The sequence below is a fragment of the Pelecanus crispus genome, chromosome 2 (genome assembly GCF_030463565.1).
Source record: "Pelecanus crispus isolate bPelCri1 chromosome 2, bPelCri1.pri, whole genome shotgun sequence".
NCBI lineage: Eukaryota > Metazoa > Chordata > Aves > Pelecaniformes > Pelecanidae > Pelecanus > Pelecanus crispus.
In genome coordinates, this window is record NC_134644.1 from 117,026,762 (window position 1) to 117,046,244 (window position 19,483).

At 39.8% G+C, this 19,483-nt stretch overlaps 1 protein-coding gene across 1 annotated transcript in view; it reads left to right on the forward strand.

Annotated features, from left to right (window-relative positions):
* Positions 1-19,483, forward strand: part of PIEZO2 (piezo type mechanosensitive ion channel component 2) — a 326,809-nt gene that overhangs the window by 170,069 nt on the left and 137,257 nt on the right. Inside the window, exon 5 of the mRNA XM_075704850.1 lies at positions 15,147-15,309. Coding sequence (XP_075560965.1) covers positions 15,147-15,309 — 163 coding nt within the window. The remainder of the gene's footprint in view (positions 1-15,146; positions 15,310-19,483) is intronic.

Below are 19,483 nucleotides of genomic sequence, written 5' to 3' on the forward strand. Positions count from 1 at the left end.
CTCCAGATCTAATAGAAGACCAGCAGTGTCAGTACACAACTGCTGGTGGTCCTACTTCCTCACTAGAGACTATGTCTTACAGAGACTTGCAGTGATATCAAGACTGCTTGATGCTAGGCATATTTTGACCAATTCGCTGAGTTTGGCAAAAGGGTTGTGAAGAGTCTCTTTTGTTTAAAAAAGGGGGACTTTTGGATTCTGGGAACATTAAAAATCAAACAATGTAACATTCTGAACTGTTTAAAAGCATCAAAATAATATCTTTTGAGTGCCTGAGTCACTTTGGGAGTTGGGTTTGTAACTCAAGAATCCTTATGACTCTTGAGCATTTTATCTGTAATCTTTCTGTTGCAAGTGCTGGGAACTTAGCTGAATCAATGCTGCGCTTCTGATTTTCCAAATGAAAGTGCTGCCCAAATCTATTTCTACTGCAGTATTTCAAAAGCCGAAAATCCACTAATCTTTTTCCTTGTTCTTTTTTTTTTTTGACAAAAAAAAGGTCCACTTTTGCTGAAAATAATCTTGCCTTAGTCCTATGTTTCCTAATATGCCTGATCCTAATACAATAACAATTTTACTACATTAAGCATTCTTCCTTCATGCTTGCATAAAATTTTAAACAGAAAACACTACTGGGGAGAAATCCGTGTAAAACTTCTCTTGAGCTGTACTGTAGTTAAACATTATAGAAACTTTATAGTTGTTGCTTTTTTGTAAACCACATCCTTGGAAGCTGACCTTTTACATAGCTTCACATTGTAGCTTTCGTACCTGTTTTGTCTTCTGTTCTTTAAGAAGAGTCAACTTTGAAATACACCCCACTTGAAGAAGTCGTTCAAACCAACCTGAAACCTATTTATTTATCAGCATGGGTGAAGGTTGCTTACATACATCGTAGTGTTTCTCTAACCGTAGAGCAAAGGTGTATTTAGAAGCCAAGCCAAACACTTTTATAAAGTTACTTTCCAATGCTTCCATCCCTGTGGATAGCTCTTGGGAAATGGAATAATTTAATAGCCCAGGACAAAATAGGAAGTAATATGGGCTGGTCTCATGCTTCCAGTCTTAAAAGTAGGTCTACTAGAGCAAACAGAAATTCAAATTTTGCACTTAGGACTATCTCTAATTATAGCAGCTTTGTAATTCTGCATGTTAAATGAAGGACAGACCTCACATACAGAAGTCAGTTTAGGGGTGGGAAGTGTTGTTTTTTTAGCATGGAAATATAAATCCATAGTTCTGGGGACAGTGAAAATTTTGATTTCCAGGCAGAATGTCAGTATATATTATTTCTGAAAACCTGGCCACTTATTTGTGGCCTGTTTGAAAAATGTGAATATTTTCCAATAGGCCTTTATTTTTCCTGCCTGTAAAGAGGTGTCTGGTACCAGATGCACTCAGATGATGATACCAAAGATATGTATGTTTCAGTATGTAATATTGTTTAGCAAGAAACAAAAAATAATTTTCCTTTTCCTTGCTACACTGATTACTTCTTTTGCAGATAGAAAGATACACTCCCTGAAGTATTTTCATGGCTTTTCTGCTATTGTCAAACTTAAAGGAATAAATAAATAAAAATTGGATGGCAAAAAAAATCATAAATAGCTTCAAAGTGGAATTATTTTTTATTGATGTTATTTTTTCTCCTGATTTCTAACCTTTAACAGTGAAGTTGCTTCACATTTCACAGCTTTTCTTCATAGCTGTGAGGGCTGAAAATGGATAAGTGTATTCTTTGTAAGGAAAAGTTTCTGACTCTCACAGTCACATGGCTGCAGAAGGTGAAACTTTAGGAAAACATAGGATCCCCAGCAGAACTTTGGCAACTATCAAGGTAACGTTTAAGCTGTGAAAGACTCTTTTGCAACACTAATCGTGTAACTACATTTCAGTTTTAAAAGGGGAATGGTTTTAAACTACCTTGTCTCTAGTATGCTAGCCTGATTTCTGCACTATGAGAATTGAATCGAGCAACTGCTAGATATCTGATTCTGTGAACTGCAGACCAAACTGCCAGGGTGGAAACGGTAGTACAGTTTTTATATTTGTTCCATATTGCTGCAAACGGCAGCATATCTGTCTTCTTCTATGTCTGTCATCTCTTCTTCCCTCCCCTCCCACTGTCACTGCAGTGTCATAAAATTTCTTTCTTCTGCTTCAGCATGTGAAAAACTACTTTGATTACTTTTTATTTATTTGCTGTCTTCCTGTAGCTTAAGTGTATGTGTGTATTTGCCAGCAGACTGCATCCCCCTGCTATGTGATGACATTGGCAAGTTATTGCACAACTGAAAGATTCATTGCTGTAGCAGATGCAGTTGTGAATGAACAGTCAAATGAGCTGTAACTTTTAAATTAAGAACTTGTCAGTGAAGAGAATAAAGCACATGAATGCAAAAAACAAGGATAAGAAGTCGTACAGTGATATAGTACAGTCGTACAGTCACCATCCCTGGAGATGTTCAAAAAACGTGTAGATGTGGCACTTTGGGACATGGTTTAGTAGGCATGATGGTGTTGGGTTGATGGTTGGAATGATGATCTTAGAGGTCCTTTCCAACCTTAATGATTCCTAGTTTTACTTTCATTAAAAATAATCCAGCCACCAAGCCAGGAAACACAAAATTAATTATTACTGTACCCTTAACTGGTTTAGTGGTGGGCTTGGTAGTGTTAGGTTAATGGCTGGACTGGATGATCTTAAAGGACTTTTCCAACCTCAACAATTCTATGATTCTATAAAAACAAAGCCTGATATAATTCAAAGGTGAAAGAATACATTTGTGGATACTGTAATAGTATTCTTTCACATTTATTTAATAATTTTCTTCCAGCTAATAAAGCTTTTTAAGTAAAAACCTGATTTTTTAAAGTAAAAACTGATCAGCTCCATATCTAAAGCACGTTCATCATGATACACTAGTTTGAACAACCTCACTGTGCACAAGTCCTAAAATACATTTGAAGTGTGGTCAAATGCTCCTCTTTTTGAGAGCTCTGGCAATGCTCAGTGACTAGAAAACTAAGAGAAATAAAATCAGGTACATGAAGGCCTTTTCTATATGCGAAACAGAAAGTAGCTGAATGAACAGAAAATTTTGATAGACTTTGTATTGAAAAGGAAGATTATTATTAAATGATCTGGGCAAATGGTGAGTTAATGTGAGAGAGCAGCATAAACTGGTGAATAATTAATCAGAAAAAAAAACAGAGGAAATGAGTGAGGTATCTGTCTTTCAGAAAATAACATTTGTTTTTAAAAATTAATGTAACCCTGGAAGAGAGCTCCATAGTATACGGTTTTTCCCATTTTTTTGACATGACTAAATGTTCTGTACTGACTCTTCTAAGCAGCCAGTAAATATTCTTTTCCATATGCATATGATGAGAAAAATGGAGTGGAGGTTAACACCCCCGGTTCACTGGGGACTCGTGTGGCCTCTGCACACTGTCAGAACGCAAAGGAATATATACTGTTGTTGTGAAATCTGGATGAATTATGGGAACTTACTGAGAAGCCAAGATTTCCCTTCGTGGGCTACCATTCAGAGGAGAAAAAGACATGTGGGAGGAAAGAAGAGATGCAGGACTTGATGCTCACATCTGCTCCAGTTCAGTGCTGTTAGAAATCGGATCAGTCTGCCCCCATATTTCATTTCCTTCTGTAATCTTGACCAATAATTTATAATTGGTATCAGCTGATCATCTGGCTCTCTCTTTCCATGGCAAAATGAGTGAGCAAAGAACTTTATCCTCCTACTCTTTACTGTCCAAGAGATGATAAAACTTTGAAAGACAAAGATCTCTATTAATTTTTAATGAAGTCTCTGAAACATCCTCCTAGTCAATCTCTTTTCATTATTTCTGGTATGCCTTGTTTTTTTGGGAAACGGTGCTTTAGGAATCCATGTGAGCTGAGACACAGCTTTGTTAATCACAGGCAGCATCATTATTATTTTTTACCTGCTGTATCAGCATTCTTCAAGTCTGTATTCTAGATGAAGGTGCTTGGAGAGGACCTCTGGAGAGCAGTTCCTGCATATGCTGCCACATCCCTTTGCAAGATCATGCTCATAGACCAGACCCTCTGCTCCAGCTGCTGCTTCAGTCCTGTCTCTGCTCCAGGACTTACTCAGGCAATGCTGATGTTTTGCAGAAGTAACTGGTACAATTACAACAGAAGAAGTCAGGGTGGTTTTTTATGCCTTTCCCACTCCTCTCTCATTAGGAATGGTACAGGCTCCAACTTAGCAGCTTTTCATGGCACATGCTTCAATTTTGCATGTTGGCAGAACATTGATTGCCCATTCAGTTTAATATGGAATATTAATAATATGACCATGTGAGGACAGTTTTAATTAGTTAGCAGAAAGAGGGTGATTCCTCTTCTTAGTATGTTCAGCAAGAAGTCTGAAACCCAATAGGTCAAAACTGGATTATTTTTAAGGTAGACAGCATTGTAGTCTATGGCAGGAAGATGAAAACAATTAAAATCAATACTTTCAGAAAAAAGGAAGAGACTGAGGTGCACCCAGTATTTCCTGCTCTATTTAGTGTTGCTGCAATCTCACCTTGAATACTGTATGCAGTTCTGGGTCCCACAATTTAAGAAGGATGTGAAGGTCCCTGAATGCATCCAGAGGAGGGTAACAAAGCTGGTGAAAGGGCTGGAAGGCATGTCCTATGAGGAGCAGCTGAGGACTTTGGGCTTGTCTAGTTTGGAGAAAAGGAGGCTGAGGGGCGACCTCATTGCTCTCTACAGCTTCCTGAGGAGGGGACATGGAGAGGGAGGTGCTGAGCTCTTCTCCCTGGTATCCAGTGGTAGGACACGTGGGAATGGAGCAAAGCTGCAGCAGGGGAGGTTTAGACTGGACATTGGGAAGCATTACTTTACCGAGAGGGTGGTGAAACAGTGGAACAGGCTTCCTAGGGAGGTGGTCGATGCCGCAAGCCTGTCAGTGTTTAAGAGGCATTTGGACAATGGTCTTAATAACTTGCTTTATCTTTTGGTCAGCCCTGAATTGGTCAGGCACTTGGACTAGATGATTGTTGTAGGTCCTTTCCAACTATTGTGTTCTATTCTGTTCTGTTCTATTCTATTCTATTCTGTTCTGTTCTGTTCTGTTCTGTTCTGTTCTGTTCTGTTCGTAGACTTAGATTTTCAAGAGAGGGAGCTGTGCAAGGGGGTCATTCAATCTAGCAAATGTTAGCAGAGCACAGTATGCCTGTTTTCATCCTGATACTTCTCTGCCAGCCCCCTCCACAAGAGTGTTAAGCTGGCTGTATATTTATGACAGGCGAATTCCCAAGTCCCACAGTGGCAGCTTTTAGTCTTTTTTATGCAACACCAGTGGTTAAAAAACCAAAAAGAATTAATAATGCTTACAGGTGGGACTTAGCTAAAACCAGGGAGACAAATAGGAGATTGTGAGGCACGGGGATATAAATCAAATAGGTAAATTTACTTTCTGTTAACAACTGCAGCACACGTGCAGCCAGCAACCCAATGAGATTAAAGGGGAATGAAGCTTAAAGTTGAACAGGGATTTTTTTAATAACTTAATGAGAAAATAATCCATTTCTACCACATTGAAACCAAAAGCTGAAAACAGATGGTTACTACTCTGTGTCATTTCTAATAGCACGCTATGGTAGTCTAGCTACATTGCAAAAAGAAGAGCAACATCATGTCAGATACCTACAGACTAATAGACTCTATGACAAGTAAAGGAGTATCATGAGATTGAAGGAAGGAAGTGATGGCAGAGCAATCTCTGAGGCATTCATAAAATCTAACTACGTGTTAGATTTTATACCTCAGATATGTTGTCCTTGCTAAGTGCAAGTAAGGAGAAATTTTCTGTGCGCTCGGACAATTGTATAATTTCCACACAGAATTCTTGCACCTCAAGTGTGTCATTGTGTCATGTTGATCTGATGGTCTGAGCTGCCTCAGCAATGGCATAAGGTCCTCTCAGAAGTTGTCTCCATTCACTAGGAATCTTATTTATCCAACTGTTTGTGTTAGGTTTTTAGGTTGCTCGTTTCCTGCCGCCCGCTGTGCTTATTTTCTTTTCAGCTAAATTAATTTCGGCTAACTTTTCTCATGCCATTTAACCTAGGGATTCAAAGGAAATGAACATCTGATAGAACGTATTTTATGGCCTGTGTTGTTTGAGTACTTGAGTTGTGAGACTGTTGTCAGTGTTTTTCTTGGCATGGCCCATGTTCCTGCAGTACAGTGGTAGCTGGGAGTAATACAGTGGTAAACCCACCAGCAGCAGAATGTGAGCCAGTCTTTGTTTTAATCTGGAGGGCAATCAGCATTGCAATTAGTATCCAAAAACTCTCTAGGACACATGCTTAATGGTTTGGCTTTGTGTTTTATTTTGTTTTTGTTGGTTTTTGTTCATGAATAAATCATGTGAGATCTCTAAATAGCAATTTCAACATGAAACACAAGGAAACCCATGGCCGGTGGAGTACTAATGTACCAGGTACAGGGTTGACCAGCCTGCTGCCATGTCCTGACAAAGGGCACCCAGCTTGGAGGTAAAAGCAGGAGCACTCGACTTCAGCTCCTTTTGCCCCATTTGGGTCTGAGCAGTTCTGTCCTTTTCAATGCTCAGGCAAGGTAACAGTCTCCCACACTGGCAAAACACTACCACAGTTGCCTCCCACACCTGAGAGAGGTTTTCGGTGGCCACACATCCCAGCCATTGAGAAGATAGCCTCAAGCAGTGCAGGGAACTAGTCCTCTCCCCTCCCACACATACGTGGGGTGTTTGCCACTCAGGAATTGTATCATATGCTCCACTTACAGAAAAATAAGAAGCACCATCTCAGGGCATTGGGATATTTAGTTTGCCACTGATTTCTGCTGCTCTTCTTTTTCAACTTGATGCTGTAGAATTGAACAAAGTGCACTAAGGGTAAATCAGGATGTTACTTTTGGCTAGTTTTAATGGAAATCAGCTGGGGAGTGAGGGAAGATTTGCACACATGCCCCTGATGGCTGGAACCTGCTTCCCACAATGCCCCATGTGCTTTTGCCTCTAAGCCACTGGGATTTTCAGGAAGGTGGCAGTGGGGAAGGATAGACATTGCCTTTCGTCCTGTCCCACTTGATGCTGAGAAGAGAAAGATGGGCATGTCTAGGGCAGGCAGGGTAGACTGGGAGCTGTTTCATGTGGAACAATTGAGGGTCTTGGTGAATGGTCCCATATCTGCAAATATGGTACTTGGATAGTTTTGGATTAGGAATGAGGCTGGGGAGGGGTGGAGGGGTCCCCCATGCACTCGCTGAAGCACAGTGGGCACTCCAGCTCGAACCATGGCCAGCAGGAGCAGGAAGGTGATTGTTCCCCTGTACTTGGCGCTGGTGAGGCCGCACCTGGAATACTGTGTCCAGTTTTGGGCCCCTCAATACAAGAAAGACATTGAGGTGCTGGAGCATGACCAGAGAAGGGCAACAAGGCTCGTGAAGGGTCTGGAGCACAGGCCTTATGAGGAGCGGCTGAGGGAACTGGGACTGTTTAGCTTAGAGAAGAGGAGGCTGAGGGGAGACCTTATCGCTCTCTACAACTCCCTGAAAGGAGGGTGTAGTGAGGTGGGTGTTGGTCTCTGTAGAGAGCATGTAGTTAGCGACAGGACGAGAAGAAATGGGCTCAAGCTGCGCCAGGGGAGGTTTAGGTTGGAAATTAGGAAAAATTTCTTTACAGAAAGGGTGGTCAAGCATTGGAACAGGCTGCTCAGAGAGGTGGTGGAGTCACCATCCCTGGAAGTGTTCAAAAAAAACATAGACGTGGCACTTTGGGACATGGTTTAGTCTCGTCTACCCTTGATTGGTTTAGTGTGGACTTGGTAGTGTAGGTCGATGGTTGGATCTTAAAGGTCTTTTCCAACCTAAACGATTCTATGATTCTATGATTTCCAAGTGGCTGTGTGCCTTTCCTCTGTATTGAGGGTAATCTGGCTTTGTAAAATGACAGTAATTTACAATGTCGCTTGCTGTAATTGGGAGAAATATTATTCCCTGCTCATCTGCAGCTGACTGGAAAATCTAGATGTGTCTTTTACTTTCTGTGATTATATTATATGCTGGCTAAAGAATGAAATAAGAAGTAGTTTGAAATGATGATCTGTTCATGCTCCAACCAGTGAAAGCAGCAGAGAGAGGGAGCAAATATGTTTTGAAATAATCACTGAATGTCAGCCTGCTTCAGTCTTTTCAGCACTTTCTTTTAGTCAGGAATATTGTGGAACACACGGATATCTGTATGCCTTTTTGTAAACACTTTGCTGTCAGTCACCAAGTCTTTATGAGCACTAGGGACAGATTTAACTGTGAATGTTTTGCAGTGATCAATGGATACTAAATTAGTGCTTTAGCCAAATCCCTATACAAGGTGTGCGTAAGTGAGAAGCGAGTGAGAAGCGTACATACTTGGAAAGTCTCTTTCAAGATTTCAGACCAAAATGCACCTACAGTTGAGGTGTCCTCAGGTCTCTTCTGCTCATTTTGGCTGTGCCTCCATCTGGAATCGCATTCCCATTTTGCCGTGAAATACTTTGTGCTGCGGATAGGCTTGTCATTTCCACAGCGCTGTGGGGGCTGGCGTGCGCAGCGCCATGGGTGTGGAGGGGAATGTGCTCACTTCCCCTTGGCTGTGCAACATCAGTCCTTCTCCACATTTGGAGCTGCGGGACATGGGCAAAGCGAGCTGGATGTTGTACTGTCACGAGTCTGGCAGTAGCACAGCTGAGCGCTTTGCGTGATAGCTGCTAAATCCCATCTCAATTTTATGTCTTCTGCGTGCTGCCCTGGGCAAGCTGGAATTTGCCATTTATTAGAAGATCAATGAACAATGAGAAACAGTGGGTGCTTTAAAAAAGAAAAATTGGCACGAACAAACCTTTTACATATTGCACATATCCATAATTTCTTAATGTTGAATGTTTTATGCAAGCAATGAGGCACCAAAAACTTGGCAATGTGCATTTAGTTTCAAATAGCTGCTCTCTCTCTGCATAGCAGTGTTTGGAAAGCAAATGTTTGGTTAATATGTGGTTAAGCACTTTTGCAATACAGAAAGTGTTCTTCATTGCAAGGTATCTTTCCTGAGAAAGTGAAGTGTACTTTTGGTTTTTGAATCCATGCAGACATAGTTTGTAAGCAGTGATTAAGATTTTACAAATACTTCAGAAGCCCTTTGAACCTGTATGTTGGGTAGGTCAGTGCATGCTAAATATTTTTGTAAGTAGTTTTCTATGCATTTTTGCTTCCCTCTTCCTCCCACTCTTTTACTTTGCACAACCAAAATTCTCTCGAAGTGCAACTTCAGGTATTTTGGGTAAAACACATGGCATGCTCTGCATAAACTGAGCGGACAGTCACATTAAGGCAGTGCAGGATTAAGAGTGATCATGCGCAGCCCTGTGGATATTGGTATTAATATTGCTAACTTTGTATTTAATTTTTGTAACATAAGTCATTTTCAATTTTGGGGTGAGTGTGAGGTAAGGAAAGGACTAAAGGCAGAAGTACCAGTGCTCAGCAACTTGCATACTTTACCCACAGCGGAGGTCTGCCCTGAGGGTCATATCAAGGTTGCCATGTGAACCAACTTGGTATCTAATTCTCTTTTGAACCAGCAGGGACAAGTCATGCCAGCATGAATATAGACTGTGAGCACCCTATGTTCACTGAGCGCTGGTTGTGTCTCAGACCGGGTCCACAGTCCTCAGACCCAGACAAGTTAAGCGTGAGTTTCCCAGCAGAGTAAGTACAGAGGCAGACATCTCATCCTTAGTTCAAACTGAGAGTGGGCAAGGGGCCTCTTTAACTTGTTTCTAGCTGCAACCATCCCCAAGACCCACTTCCAATGGCAAGGATCAGCAAGCACATCTCTAAGGCAATCTGGTTGCAGCCTTTGGTACCCTGAAAGTTTCCACTATTTTTGGATCACAGAGAAGATACTAGTGATAAACAAATGAATTATTCACAGTACCGCATAGCACCTGTGTGATACTGCCAGTCCACGTTTCCAGGGGACCATGCTTATGATTCTTGGGTCTGATTTGCCTCCAGTCCAAGTGATTACAGTTGCAGGTGAAGCCCATAGGAATTGTAAGCATCTACAGTGATGCATAAATTACTCTGAAATATTAGATCCACTTGGAAATATCAAATGTCTCGCGGTGACCAAATAAATGAATGGAAAGTGTTAGCATCTATGCATCTCTTCCTTAGTTTATCACCTGTAAACTGTTAATACAATGTTACCTAACTGCAGTTTTATTAAATCAATTAAGTAGAAATCAAACAGGTGTTATAGAAAACCCCTGAGGGGAGAAAAGAAAAGATAGTATAGTATGTGGTGAATAAGGCTTCTGAGAAATTTTAAAAACTAGGCTAAAAAAATATTTTTTTTAATAAAAATTAAATACTTAATACTTTAAAAAATACTTTGTTTACACAGTATTCAATATAAAATCAAGCTTTTTACAGGGCTTTAATCTGGGGGCATTGTTTGATTTATTGTTTAACGTAAGCTTAACATTGTGATATATTGCTGACGCTGAATTAATTTGAGTTCTGTTTGAGAAAGACTGGTTGTTCTTTCCCCCCTCCCCATTTTCTTTCTTTTTTGTTTGTAACAAAATATTAAATATTTAGAGTTTGAAGACTGTTGTTTTTCATTCTATATGCAGAGTGGTTTATATATTATTATGCATGTTGCTTTACATGTGTCTTACTGTATATTTTCATTTTTTGCTATTGAAGCCATTGCAATTTGAATTCTAATAGCTCTGCTGCTTTTCTGGTTTTATTCTGTAAACCTGAAATAAAGAGGAAGGTAATGTGTCTGCCATTCTAAAGGAATTAAATTAGATGAGGTAAGGCAGTATTAACACTCCACTGTTCACTAAAGCTTTGTGCATTCAGCAGTAGAATAATTCTAATTTGTGAGAAATGGTTATTCTAGAAAGGAAAAAAAATTAAAATTTTATTTTCAGAAAACTCAAATGCTGACTTCTAGAGCACCAGGCAAGAATGTAATGTTTAAATTATGCTGGCTTTGCTTCTTCAAGGCGTTTGGTTTTTGTTTGACTGCTAGTGGGTGTACATGAAGGAAGAGAGCAGTTTTAACCTGTATGTCCACAGCTAACTCTATTATGAATGCAGATAAACTGGCAAATTTTGCCTAGTAATTTCTTATCACCAATGAACTTCAGAAATGGACCAGGGTCTCACAGTCCTGGAAAAATTCTGTATAAACACAGAAAATGAAAATGATCTCTTTCTGAAGTAGTTTAAATTTAAAGTATACAGCTGAAAACAACAGGGGAACACAGACTGACTGATGAGGAAACTGCTGTATTAGGGTCTGCTGATATGATAAAACAGTTTCACATATTGATGCAAAAGTCATAAAATGCTTTTGTCCCACAAAATTTATTTTTGTTGCAGAGAAACTCTTGCAACCCTAACTATAGTAGTCCCTTGTCTTAAAAAATGTGTGCAGTGTAGTTTACTTGGTCAAGGGAAGGTAGAAAAACATTTCAAGCCCCTAAGTTGTTTTTTTTTTTTTTTGGCGGGGGGGGGGGGGGGGGGGAGGAAGTCCTGTTTTCTTCTGCATCCTGTAAGAAAGAATGAAACGGGGAAAATCATTCTAAAGCTGCCATTTACTGTAATTACATTTCAGAACATGTTTCTGGCTGAGTTATAAGCTTCAGTCAGAGGTATCTCTTACAATTAAAGTTGCCCTGCAGGTAAATTATTTAGTTTAGGTGAATAAATAATGCTGTACTAGTTGTAGATCAAGGGCTATGACCAATTCATTGTACACTGTGATTCTTGCGGGGATTAAAAAAAGCTGTTTCTCTAGGAGATGTACTGAATAGGTTTCCTGTGCTTCTGTTTTAACATCGTTAGAGAGCCTCTTTTGAAGCAAAGAGCACAATGCATAGACTGTTATCAAATGCAAAATATGACCATGTGTGAATGCGCAAATAAAGTGAGAAATGTTTGTGGAATGATTGCAGTATTTACCATTCTTTTTTGTACTGCCAGAGATAACAAGTGGGAATAACTGATTTTTATTTTAGCTGTTGCTGTGAAAAACTGGGGAGCAAATTGCTTGGGGTTGAATGAAACAGTTTATTATTCTGCTTTACAGAAGAATACACATTTCTCGATTTTCAAGTGATCTTTTGTTTCCTTTTTAATTATCACACTGTGATCAATTTGTTTTCCTTTTCATGGGGAGAGGGGGACAGCATACATTTGTGACCAGTTTTGGTGAATAAACTATTCATGTGCGGAATTTTTCCCTGCTCTGTGGTAAAGTATCACTGTTCAGGCTCTCTTGCTAGCCTGAACTGTACATTACATCTTTCACAACAACACGCTAAATGATTTATTTTGAAAGATCAGAAGCACTTGGTTTGCGTTAGTGGAAAGAAATGTGATCCGCGACAGAGGCAGTGCTCCCGCAGGGGTCTCCCCTTGTTCTGGGGAGTGGGATACGCAAAGGAAGACCCAGCGTGGCTCCACGGGAGTACAATGTGAGGAAGGAGAACCTGGTGCGACTAAGAAGCGCTGATATTTGAAGGCTGCCACCTTTTCATCTGTTCGTCTGTGAGTGGTTGAATCTGATGGGCTTGTGCTTTAAGTTCAGAAGTGATGCAAAATTAGTTTTACATGGGACTCCATACCTGTGTACAGAAAAAACTCACTTACAGAAGTATCACATAGAAGTAATCTGATCCTTCTTTCAATATGAGACTAGCAAATTTATACTCTTCTACAGTAACTAATACTGGATTTAGGAGTTTTTTCAACTCTTTCTGAAAAATGCCTGAGTGATATTTTCAAAATCACTAATTCAGATTTTTTTCCACTTATTTAGTAAAGCTGGTTTAATAGGCAGGTTTCAGCATAACAATCAGGATGAGTGAAACTAATTCATTGTTGTTATTATGAATCTTGGGTACCCTGTTGTTGTGAATTAGGTTCATTAAACATATACTTTTTACTGCTTTCTGCCAAAGAAGAAAGTGCAGACTCAGTGCCTTGACTAGCTAATCTTCGGTGACAGTAAGAGCTACGGTACTGGAAAATGAACTGACACATGTCAAGCCTGTATTTTCTGTAATGTTAAACAGATCGACTATGCTGTCATATGCCAGTTGACTCTACACCGTGCTTTGCTTGAAGCAGCAGCGCAAGAAACGTGCAAGCAATCCAGCAAGGACTTTGCCATCTAACTCTTTTACAAGCCTTTCAATGACTTAATCTTTTTCTCTGCTTCAGTACAGCTCGAAGACATTAGCAAAATATTTCAAGCTACTTAGCTGCCATATAGTGCATGACCATTCAGGGTTAATCACTGGAAAGAGCATCAGAGGAGAAAGTTTTCTGGTTGCACGATTGCAATTTCTTTCTTTTCCTTTTACAAGAAGCTGCAATTTCAGAACTTAAGTTGTTTTCCTTAGGCAGCACCTTGACAGTTTATTCTGTGTCTATGTCTAAGCATGGGAAGAAGAAGAACTAGAGCTTGAATTTTTCCTCTCCTGTTTTGAACCAATTCAGAAGTACTTCTGGGTCCATTTCATAATTGTGCTACAGGAAAGTATCCCACAGACCTGCACATTGCTCACTGCTTCCCATGATACTGTCATTTGTACCTCTTGAAACAAACATTAAAGCTAGCTTTCCGTTCACTTACCTTATTCCCACTTTGGGCCGATGTTATTTTGCAAGATATATGGCTGTGGGAAAGCTGGGTCAGCAACAGTGATGGAAATGTAGGATTTGATCTTGGACATATGAGCAGGCCAAAAAGATTCCTGATGGTTGTGTTGTAATCATATTAGAGACTTTTTAGATACTCTAGATCTGCAATTAATTGCAGCAGTTGCAGGTAACTCCTTCACAAATAGCTTTTTTTAGGCTTCAAAGCTGCTAGTGTTATGATAAAGAAAGGCCAGAGGCGATCTCTTCTTTTGCATCTATAACACAACCTATCAAGATTTTCTACCAGTTCAGGCTATGAGAAGCTAGTCCAGTGCACTCACCTATGCCCAAGGAGCTATACAGATGCCTCACCTGTCCTCAGAACTGATTATGGACATAAAACCCTATAAAAAATGAAATTAAAATTACAATTGGAGCTGCATATTTAAAATGTGTTAACTTCATGATTGGCAGGTATATGCTGTACACTTTCAAATAATTAAGATTATATCCTCTTGTTAATAGTTAAAAGTTCAGTTAAGTCCATGCAGCAGCTTAATACACTGTTCATTGTGCCACTAAATCTGGATCCAAACTCTCCATTTTAACAGTGAACCAAATTCAGACACCACATCCAAACCCATAAAATCATATTTCCCAGCCTAAACAATTAAATCTGCACAATAAAGCAGTGCAACTTTTTTCTACATAAAATTCATCCAGCCTCACAAATCTTTTGGAGAAGAAAGGTTTTCTTGGCGGGGACCTAACACTTTATAGTATTTAAATATTTGTACTTAAATATTAGTACTTAAATACCCAAAAAGGTATTTAAGAGGTCTGATTGAATAAAACATATTAACAGTTAACATAATAAAACATATTAAAATATTACAGACTTTCTGGTTATTCCTCTGTGTGCCAGGAATGATTAGGGCACACTTAGGGGTGACATGAATGCTATCTTGTCTTTGCTTGACCTCCTTGCTGGAGCTGGATGCTGTCCTATTTGCAAAGGATGGCAGTAAAGGGATTGTGATTTATACACATGGATCTTCTAGGAACTCAGCTGAAATCTTTCTCGTTGAATTTGAAGGTCATTCCTGTGTTGCTCTCCACAAAATGGATTCAGAATTGGGTTAATCAAAATTCTAAGTATCACTAAAATATGAGTATGTGAACTCCCAGTGAATAATCACTGATTCTGTACTTCTGGACTGCAAATATATCTGACTGCCTACAGTTCCTTGGTCATCTTCATATTTCCCATATTGTGAAGCTTTCTTATTACTGGGTTTTGGGGTTTTTTCTTTGCCTTGAGCTAACTTTCTGTTTCAGTTGAAAATGTCATTAGAAGTAACAAATGTTTATTTGTTGTTTTGTTTTTTTTCATCCCATACAGTGTGAAAGGAGCAGATGCTGGCAACGTGATCAGACTATTTGTACCAGATATTGGGATGTTCATTGCTAGTCTGACAATATGGCTCATCTGCCGCAACATGTTTCAGAAGCCAGTAACGGAGGATGCAGCACAGTGCAACATGCAATTTGAAAATGAGGAAATGGTATCAAATACACGTTTCTATCTGTATGGCTTTTAGCTAATAGTGAGCTTTGGTATTCCTGTCTGAGATGTATTCTGAAATGGTTTCATGAGCACAGGGTATCGTAAGAAGTGAACTAACTTTCTGGAAACTAAACAATTGTTTTTAAAGTGGAAAAGTCACAGTTGTTATCTTGAGAAAACAAAGCAGAATATGAAAAGTGGTAGATATGCTACTGAATTTTTCAAATAATTTTGAGTTAAGAAATGATCATGACAGTCGATCACAAGTTGTTTCTTCACTAGAGCTGCTGGTTAAGTCTGAAAAGGTTGTTTTGCTACATACATTGCTGAGTTTCTTAGCATCCATATTTCCAAACTTGTTATCCAAGAATAACCACAGCATCTGAATGATTATCAGAAATGACTCTTAGGAGAAGGGAAGAGAGACTGTGTATTACGTTCATGGAAGGAGTTATCTAAAACTGTGGTCATACTGAGCAAGCTTGAGGATAATTTTGGGGAATGGCTTAGCTGGAAGTATTGTTTGCTGTGTATTTTACTAGTGGAAAGAAGAATGGCAGAGATACAGAGCGCAGAAAAATCCACAGAAAGAGGGGAACAATTTTATAATATAAAAAGCTGCAGTGGGAATTTGGCCCAGGGTGCAGAGAAATTCCCACTACTAATCTTAACGTGTTTTTTATCAGACTGTCTAGCGTGCATTGGGTCTCATTTTCTGTCTTGTTTTACATATGGGTGGAATGTTTTTTTCTTTACTCTCAAAACTCCATTTTTAGGGGAGACAGTTGCAACGTGCTCATTTCAAATAGAAATTGCACTTTGAAGTGGGTAAAGTATTTCGGGAGATCAGCTGCCCATTTTGGTGCCACTATAGAGAGGGAAAAACCAGCTCCCTGCATGTTGCCATGTTGTCTGGATTGTGGTATTGCCAGACGCTGGTCGAGTTTTTAGCACATGAGAGATCAGTATCAGGACTGTGCTTTGTACGCAGTTGCTTGTAATTCTTACGGGCTCTCCTGGCAGCTGAGGATCGCCTGAAGATTGCAGCTTTTAACTACACATTGGAGGATATGTAGGCCTCAGTCCGATGAGTGTACGCAAGGTTTTGCTGTGTCTCCTGGAAGCTGGTTTTATCAGCTTTAAATCTGCTTTATCGTTGGAGCTGTGCAAAATGGATTTAGCAGCAGGCTAGAATCTGGGTCTGTACCCATAAGGGGAGACGTTTGAAGTATTAAGAAGTGTGGCTAATTGGCATGTTTTGTGTTCAGCCTGTCTCTCTTACAAGAGTTGCATTTTACCAAAGTGGGCTCAAACAGACTTCTTTGAAGCAGAGAGTGTAGCTTTAAATTGGGTTGGTCCTAGACTGGCTACCTCAAGGCAATCCACCAATGCTACTAAATGGGCCAGTATATTCCACAAAGGAAGAGCGTGGGGGAGAAGAAAGAGAAAACTTTGACTGCAAAGAAATATTGATACTGGACAAATGGAAATATGCATAAATATATTTTATTTCTTCACATCAAAATCCAGCAAATACTATTTATGTTCTGTAAATGGTATGTATTATATATTATCTAGTGAACTCAGCAGCTGTGTTTAGATTTAGTGACACCCAAAACTCACAGGAAATTTTTTTTAAAAAGGGATAATAGTTACTGTCATGTGAGGTGAACCCCAGTGCTTTAAGGAATTGTGAGCTTCACAGCTGAAATGATGAATTTGCATGAGAATAACCTGCTTGTTTTTTAAAGATGGAGTGAAATGGAGAGTGGAAAATTAAATACTTATTAAATATATTTTTCCAACTTCAGCTTTCTCTTTGTAGGTGTCTGCACATAACATCCTGGAATCATTTCTGCTATTTAGGAGGAGGCTGCAGAAGCAGCTGAATCTGCTAGGAATATGTATTTGGCAGGACTGACTGTAAGGAACCTAATGCATATGCAGAGCATGCAGCTGTGTCTGAATTTGGGATACTATTGGCATGATCTAAAATGAGTCCAAACTGTGGGTTTCACATGATAATTTTCATTTCTTCCTTGGTAGAGTCCACTGGATAAGGGAAAACTAAGTAAGGATCAGTTCTTTGAATTCTGCATTAGCTGACTGATGCCTGTGGCTGTGTGTTGGTGTGGCACTCTACTGATGCCGTAAAATGCAAAATGAGTTGCAGCAATAACTGCCCTACAAACAAGGAGGAGTGTTGAGCTTGGTACTGTGCCTCCAAGGGCAATAGTCCTGTGTTTGTTAGACCAGCCCTGTAGCCAATTCCAGAGTTGAAGAGCTTTTGCTGAGAGTCCCTGCCACCAGTCATCAGAGATTTGTGGTACAAGATTTTGTTAAGAATGCATCAGCTGATTTGAACAGGCTCAACAGAGCCACAAGAGAGGTGACTTTTCAGATTGCTAGATGCCTAGCCACAGGTGGCTCTATAAATGAAGAAATCAGCACTGTAACTTCCAGGCAAAAGCAGAGAGTTTGTCTTGCAGCTTTACCTTCTGCATGAAACTATTTACACTGAGCAATTCTCATACTACTTTGCTTTCGGGGAAAGTGAAATACTACGGAAATAGGCTTAATTGAAAGAAAAAAAAAAAAAAAAGAAAGGTTAATCTATCTACTTCTTCCAAAATTTATGTATAAGAAAACCTGTTAAATAATTGTTTTAATACTTCTAAAAGTGACCTTTTCAAAGCTCTATGTGAATCCATCACACTTCAGTTGTTATATGGGCATGCTGAAAAAATGTCTGGAGTTGAGTAGCAGTTTGTGATACTCAATTTTGTGCTGTACTTTGTCATGGCAGTAGCCTCCAGAAACCAGCTGTAGAGTACAATGGGTTAGATTGCCTGTGGGTTAAGATGCAATTCAAAATAAGAACAAGTATCAGAATCCAAATTAAAGACAACAAAGATTCATTGAAAAATGAATGTCCTTCTTCATTACACTTCATCCAACTTTAAGGGAAACAGATCTCCATCAGAAAAGTGTATTCTACAGAACAGAACTGGGGGAGGAGGCTGTAAGTCAGTGAGAGACTCTCAATTATTTGTAAGTAATGCTATCCCAGGAATAAGCAGAGTGTGGTTTTAATTAACAGTGAGTCATGAAGTAGGAAGGTCTGCCAGATACCAGGCTGCAGTCCAACTCATTACCACCCCTAAATGGTTGCACACTTGGAGCAAACGTGTCTGCAGGCCTTTTTTATTAGGGCTCAGAAAATTTAAAGCAGGTGAATTCAGCTGGAGACAGGCCCGGATTGCAAATGCCGAAAAGCACAATGCCAGTCACAAGGTGTAAAAGGTGGAAGAAAATAAGAAAGAACAGTTAACTCCCAGCTGCAGCTGAAAGTACAACATTTTTGATTTGGTGCAGATGGTGGTTTATATGCCAAATGCAGATACAGTGTATACAGTCTGATAGGTATTAGAAAGGAAGTATCTTTTTCTTGACACTGTGGATGAATTGTCTAATATTGTAAGTGACAGTGGGGGGGAGGAAAATCCTTCTGAGATTGCACAACCTAAACTTTAGAAGAGGTGTTGATCTTAATTGAAATATACAGTTGTAGCCTCCGATGCAACTTCCTCCCACGGCACGTGCTGCCTTGCCCATTCAAGCTTGTTTCTCATCCATGCTCTGTTAGAAAGCAAATGGGACCAGTGGGTCTGTACTTGGTCCCATAATCTGAGGCAAGCTTGCTCCCAAAGCCTCTACCCCTCCTCTTTTCTGCAGAAGGCAGAGATTTGTTTGGGATCTTAACAAGGGGAAAAAAAAGAGAAAAAGCGGAAATTGTTTTCAAATAAACTAAGGTTTGTGAGGAGAGCTTGGCTTGGAGTCAAGATATTAGACTGGAGTCGGGAGGACCAGCATGGTTCTCACTTTGACCACAAACTTGGTTTGTGTCCTTAAGCCTATTGCTTCATCTGTCTCTCAGCTTCTGTGTCCCCTGGCAAATAGGAACAGGCATAATGCTCAGTTTCCTAGCTTTGTCTTTCTAAACAGTGATGGTGCTGTTTGTCCTACACCTACATTGGGCCCATAGTACATTGAGAGCTCTCTTTTGGTCCAGGTCTCCAAGTGTGACTGGAAAACATACAGGACAGTAGATAAGTTCTGAGCACTACACATATCTTGTGCCTTGTCCAAGGACTTCCTAATCTAGAAATTGC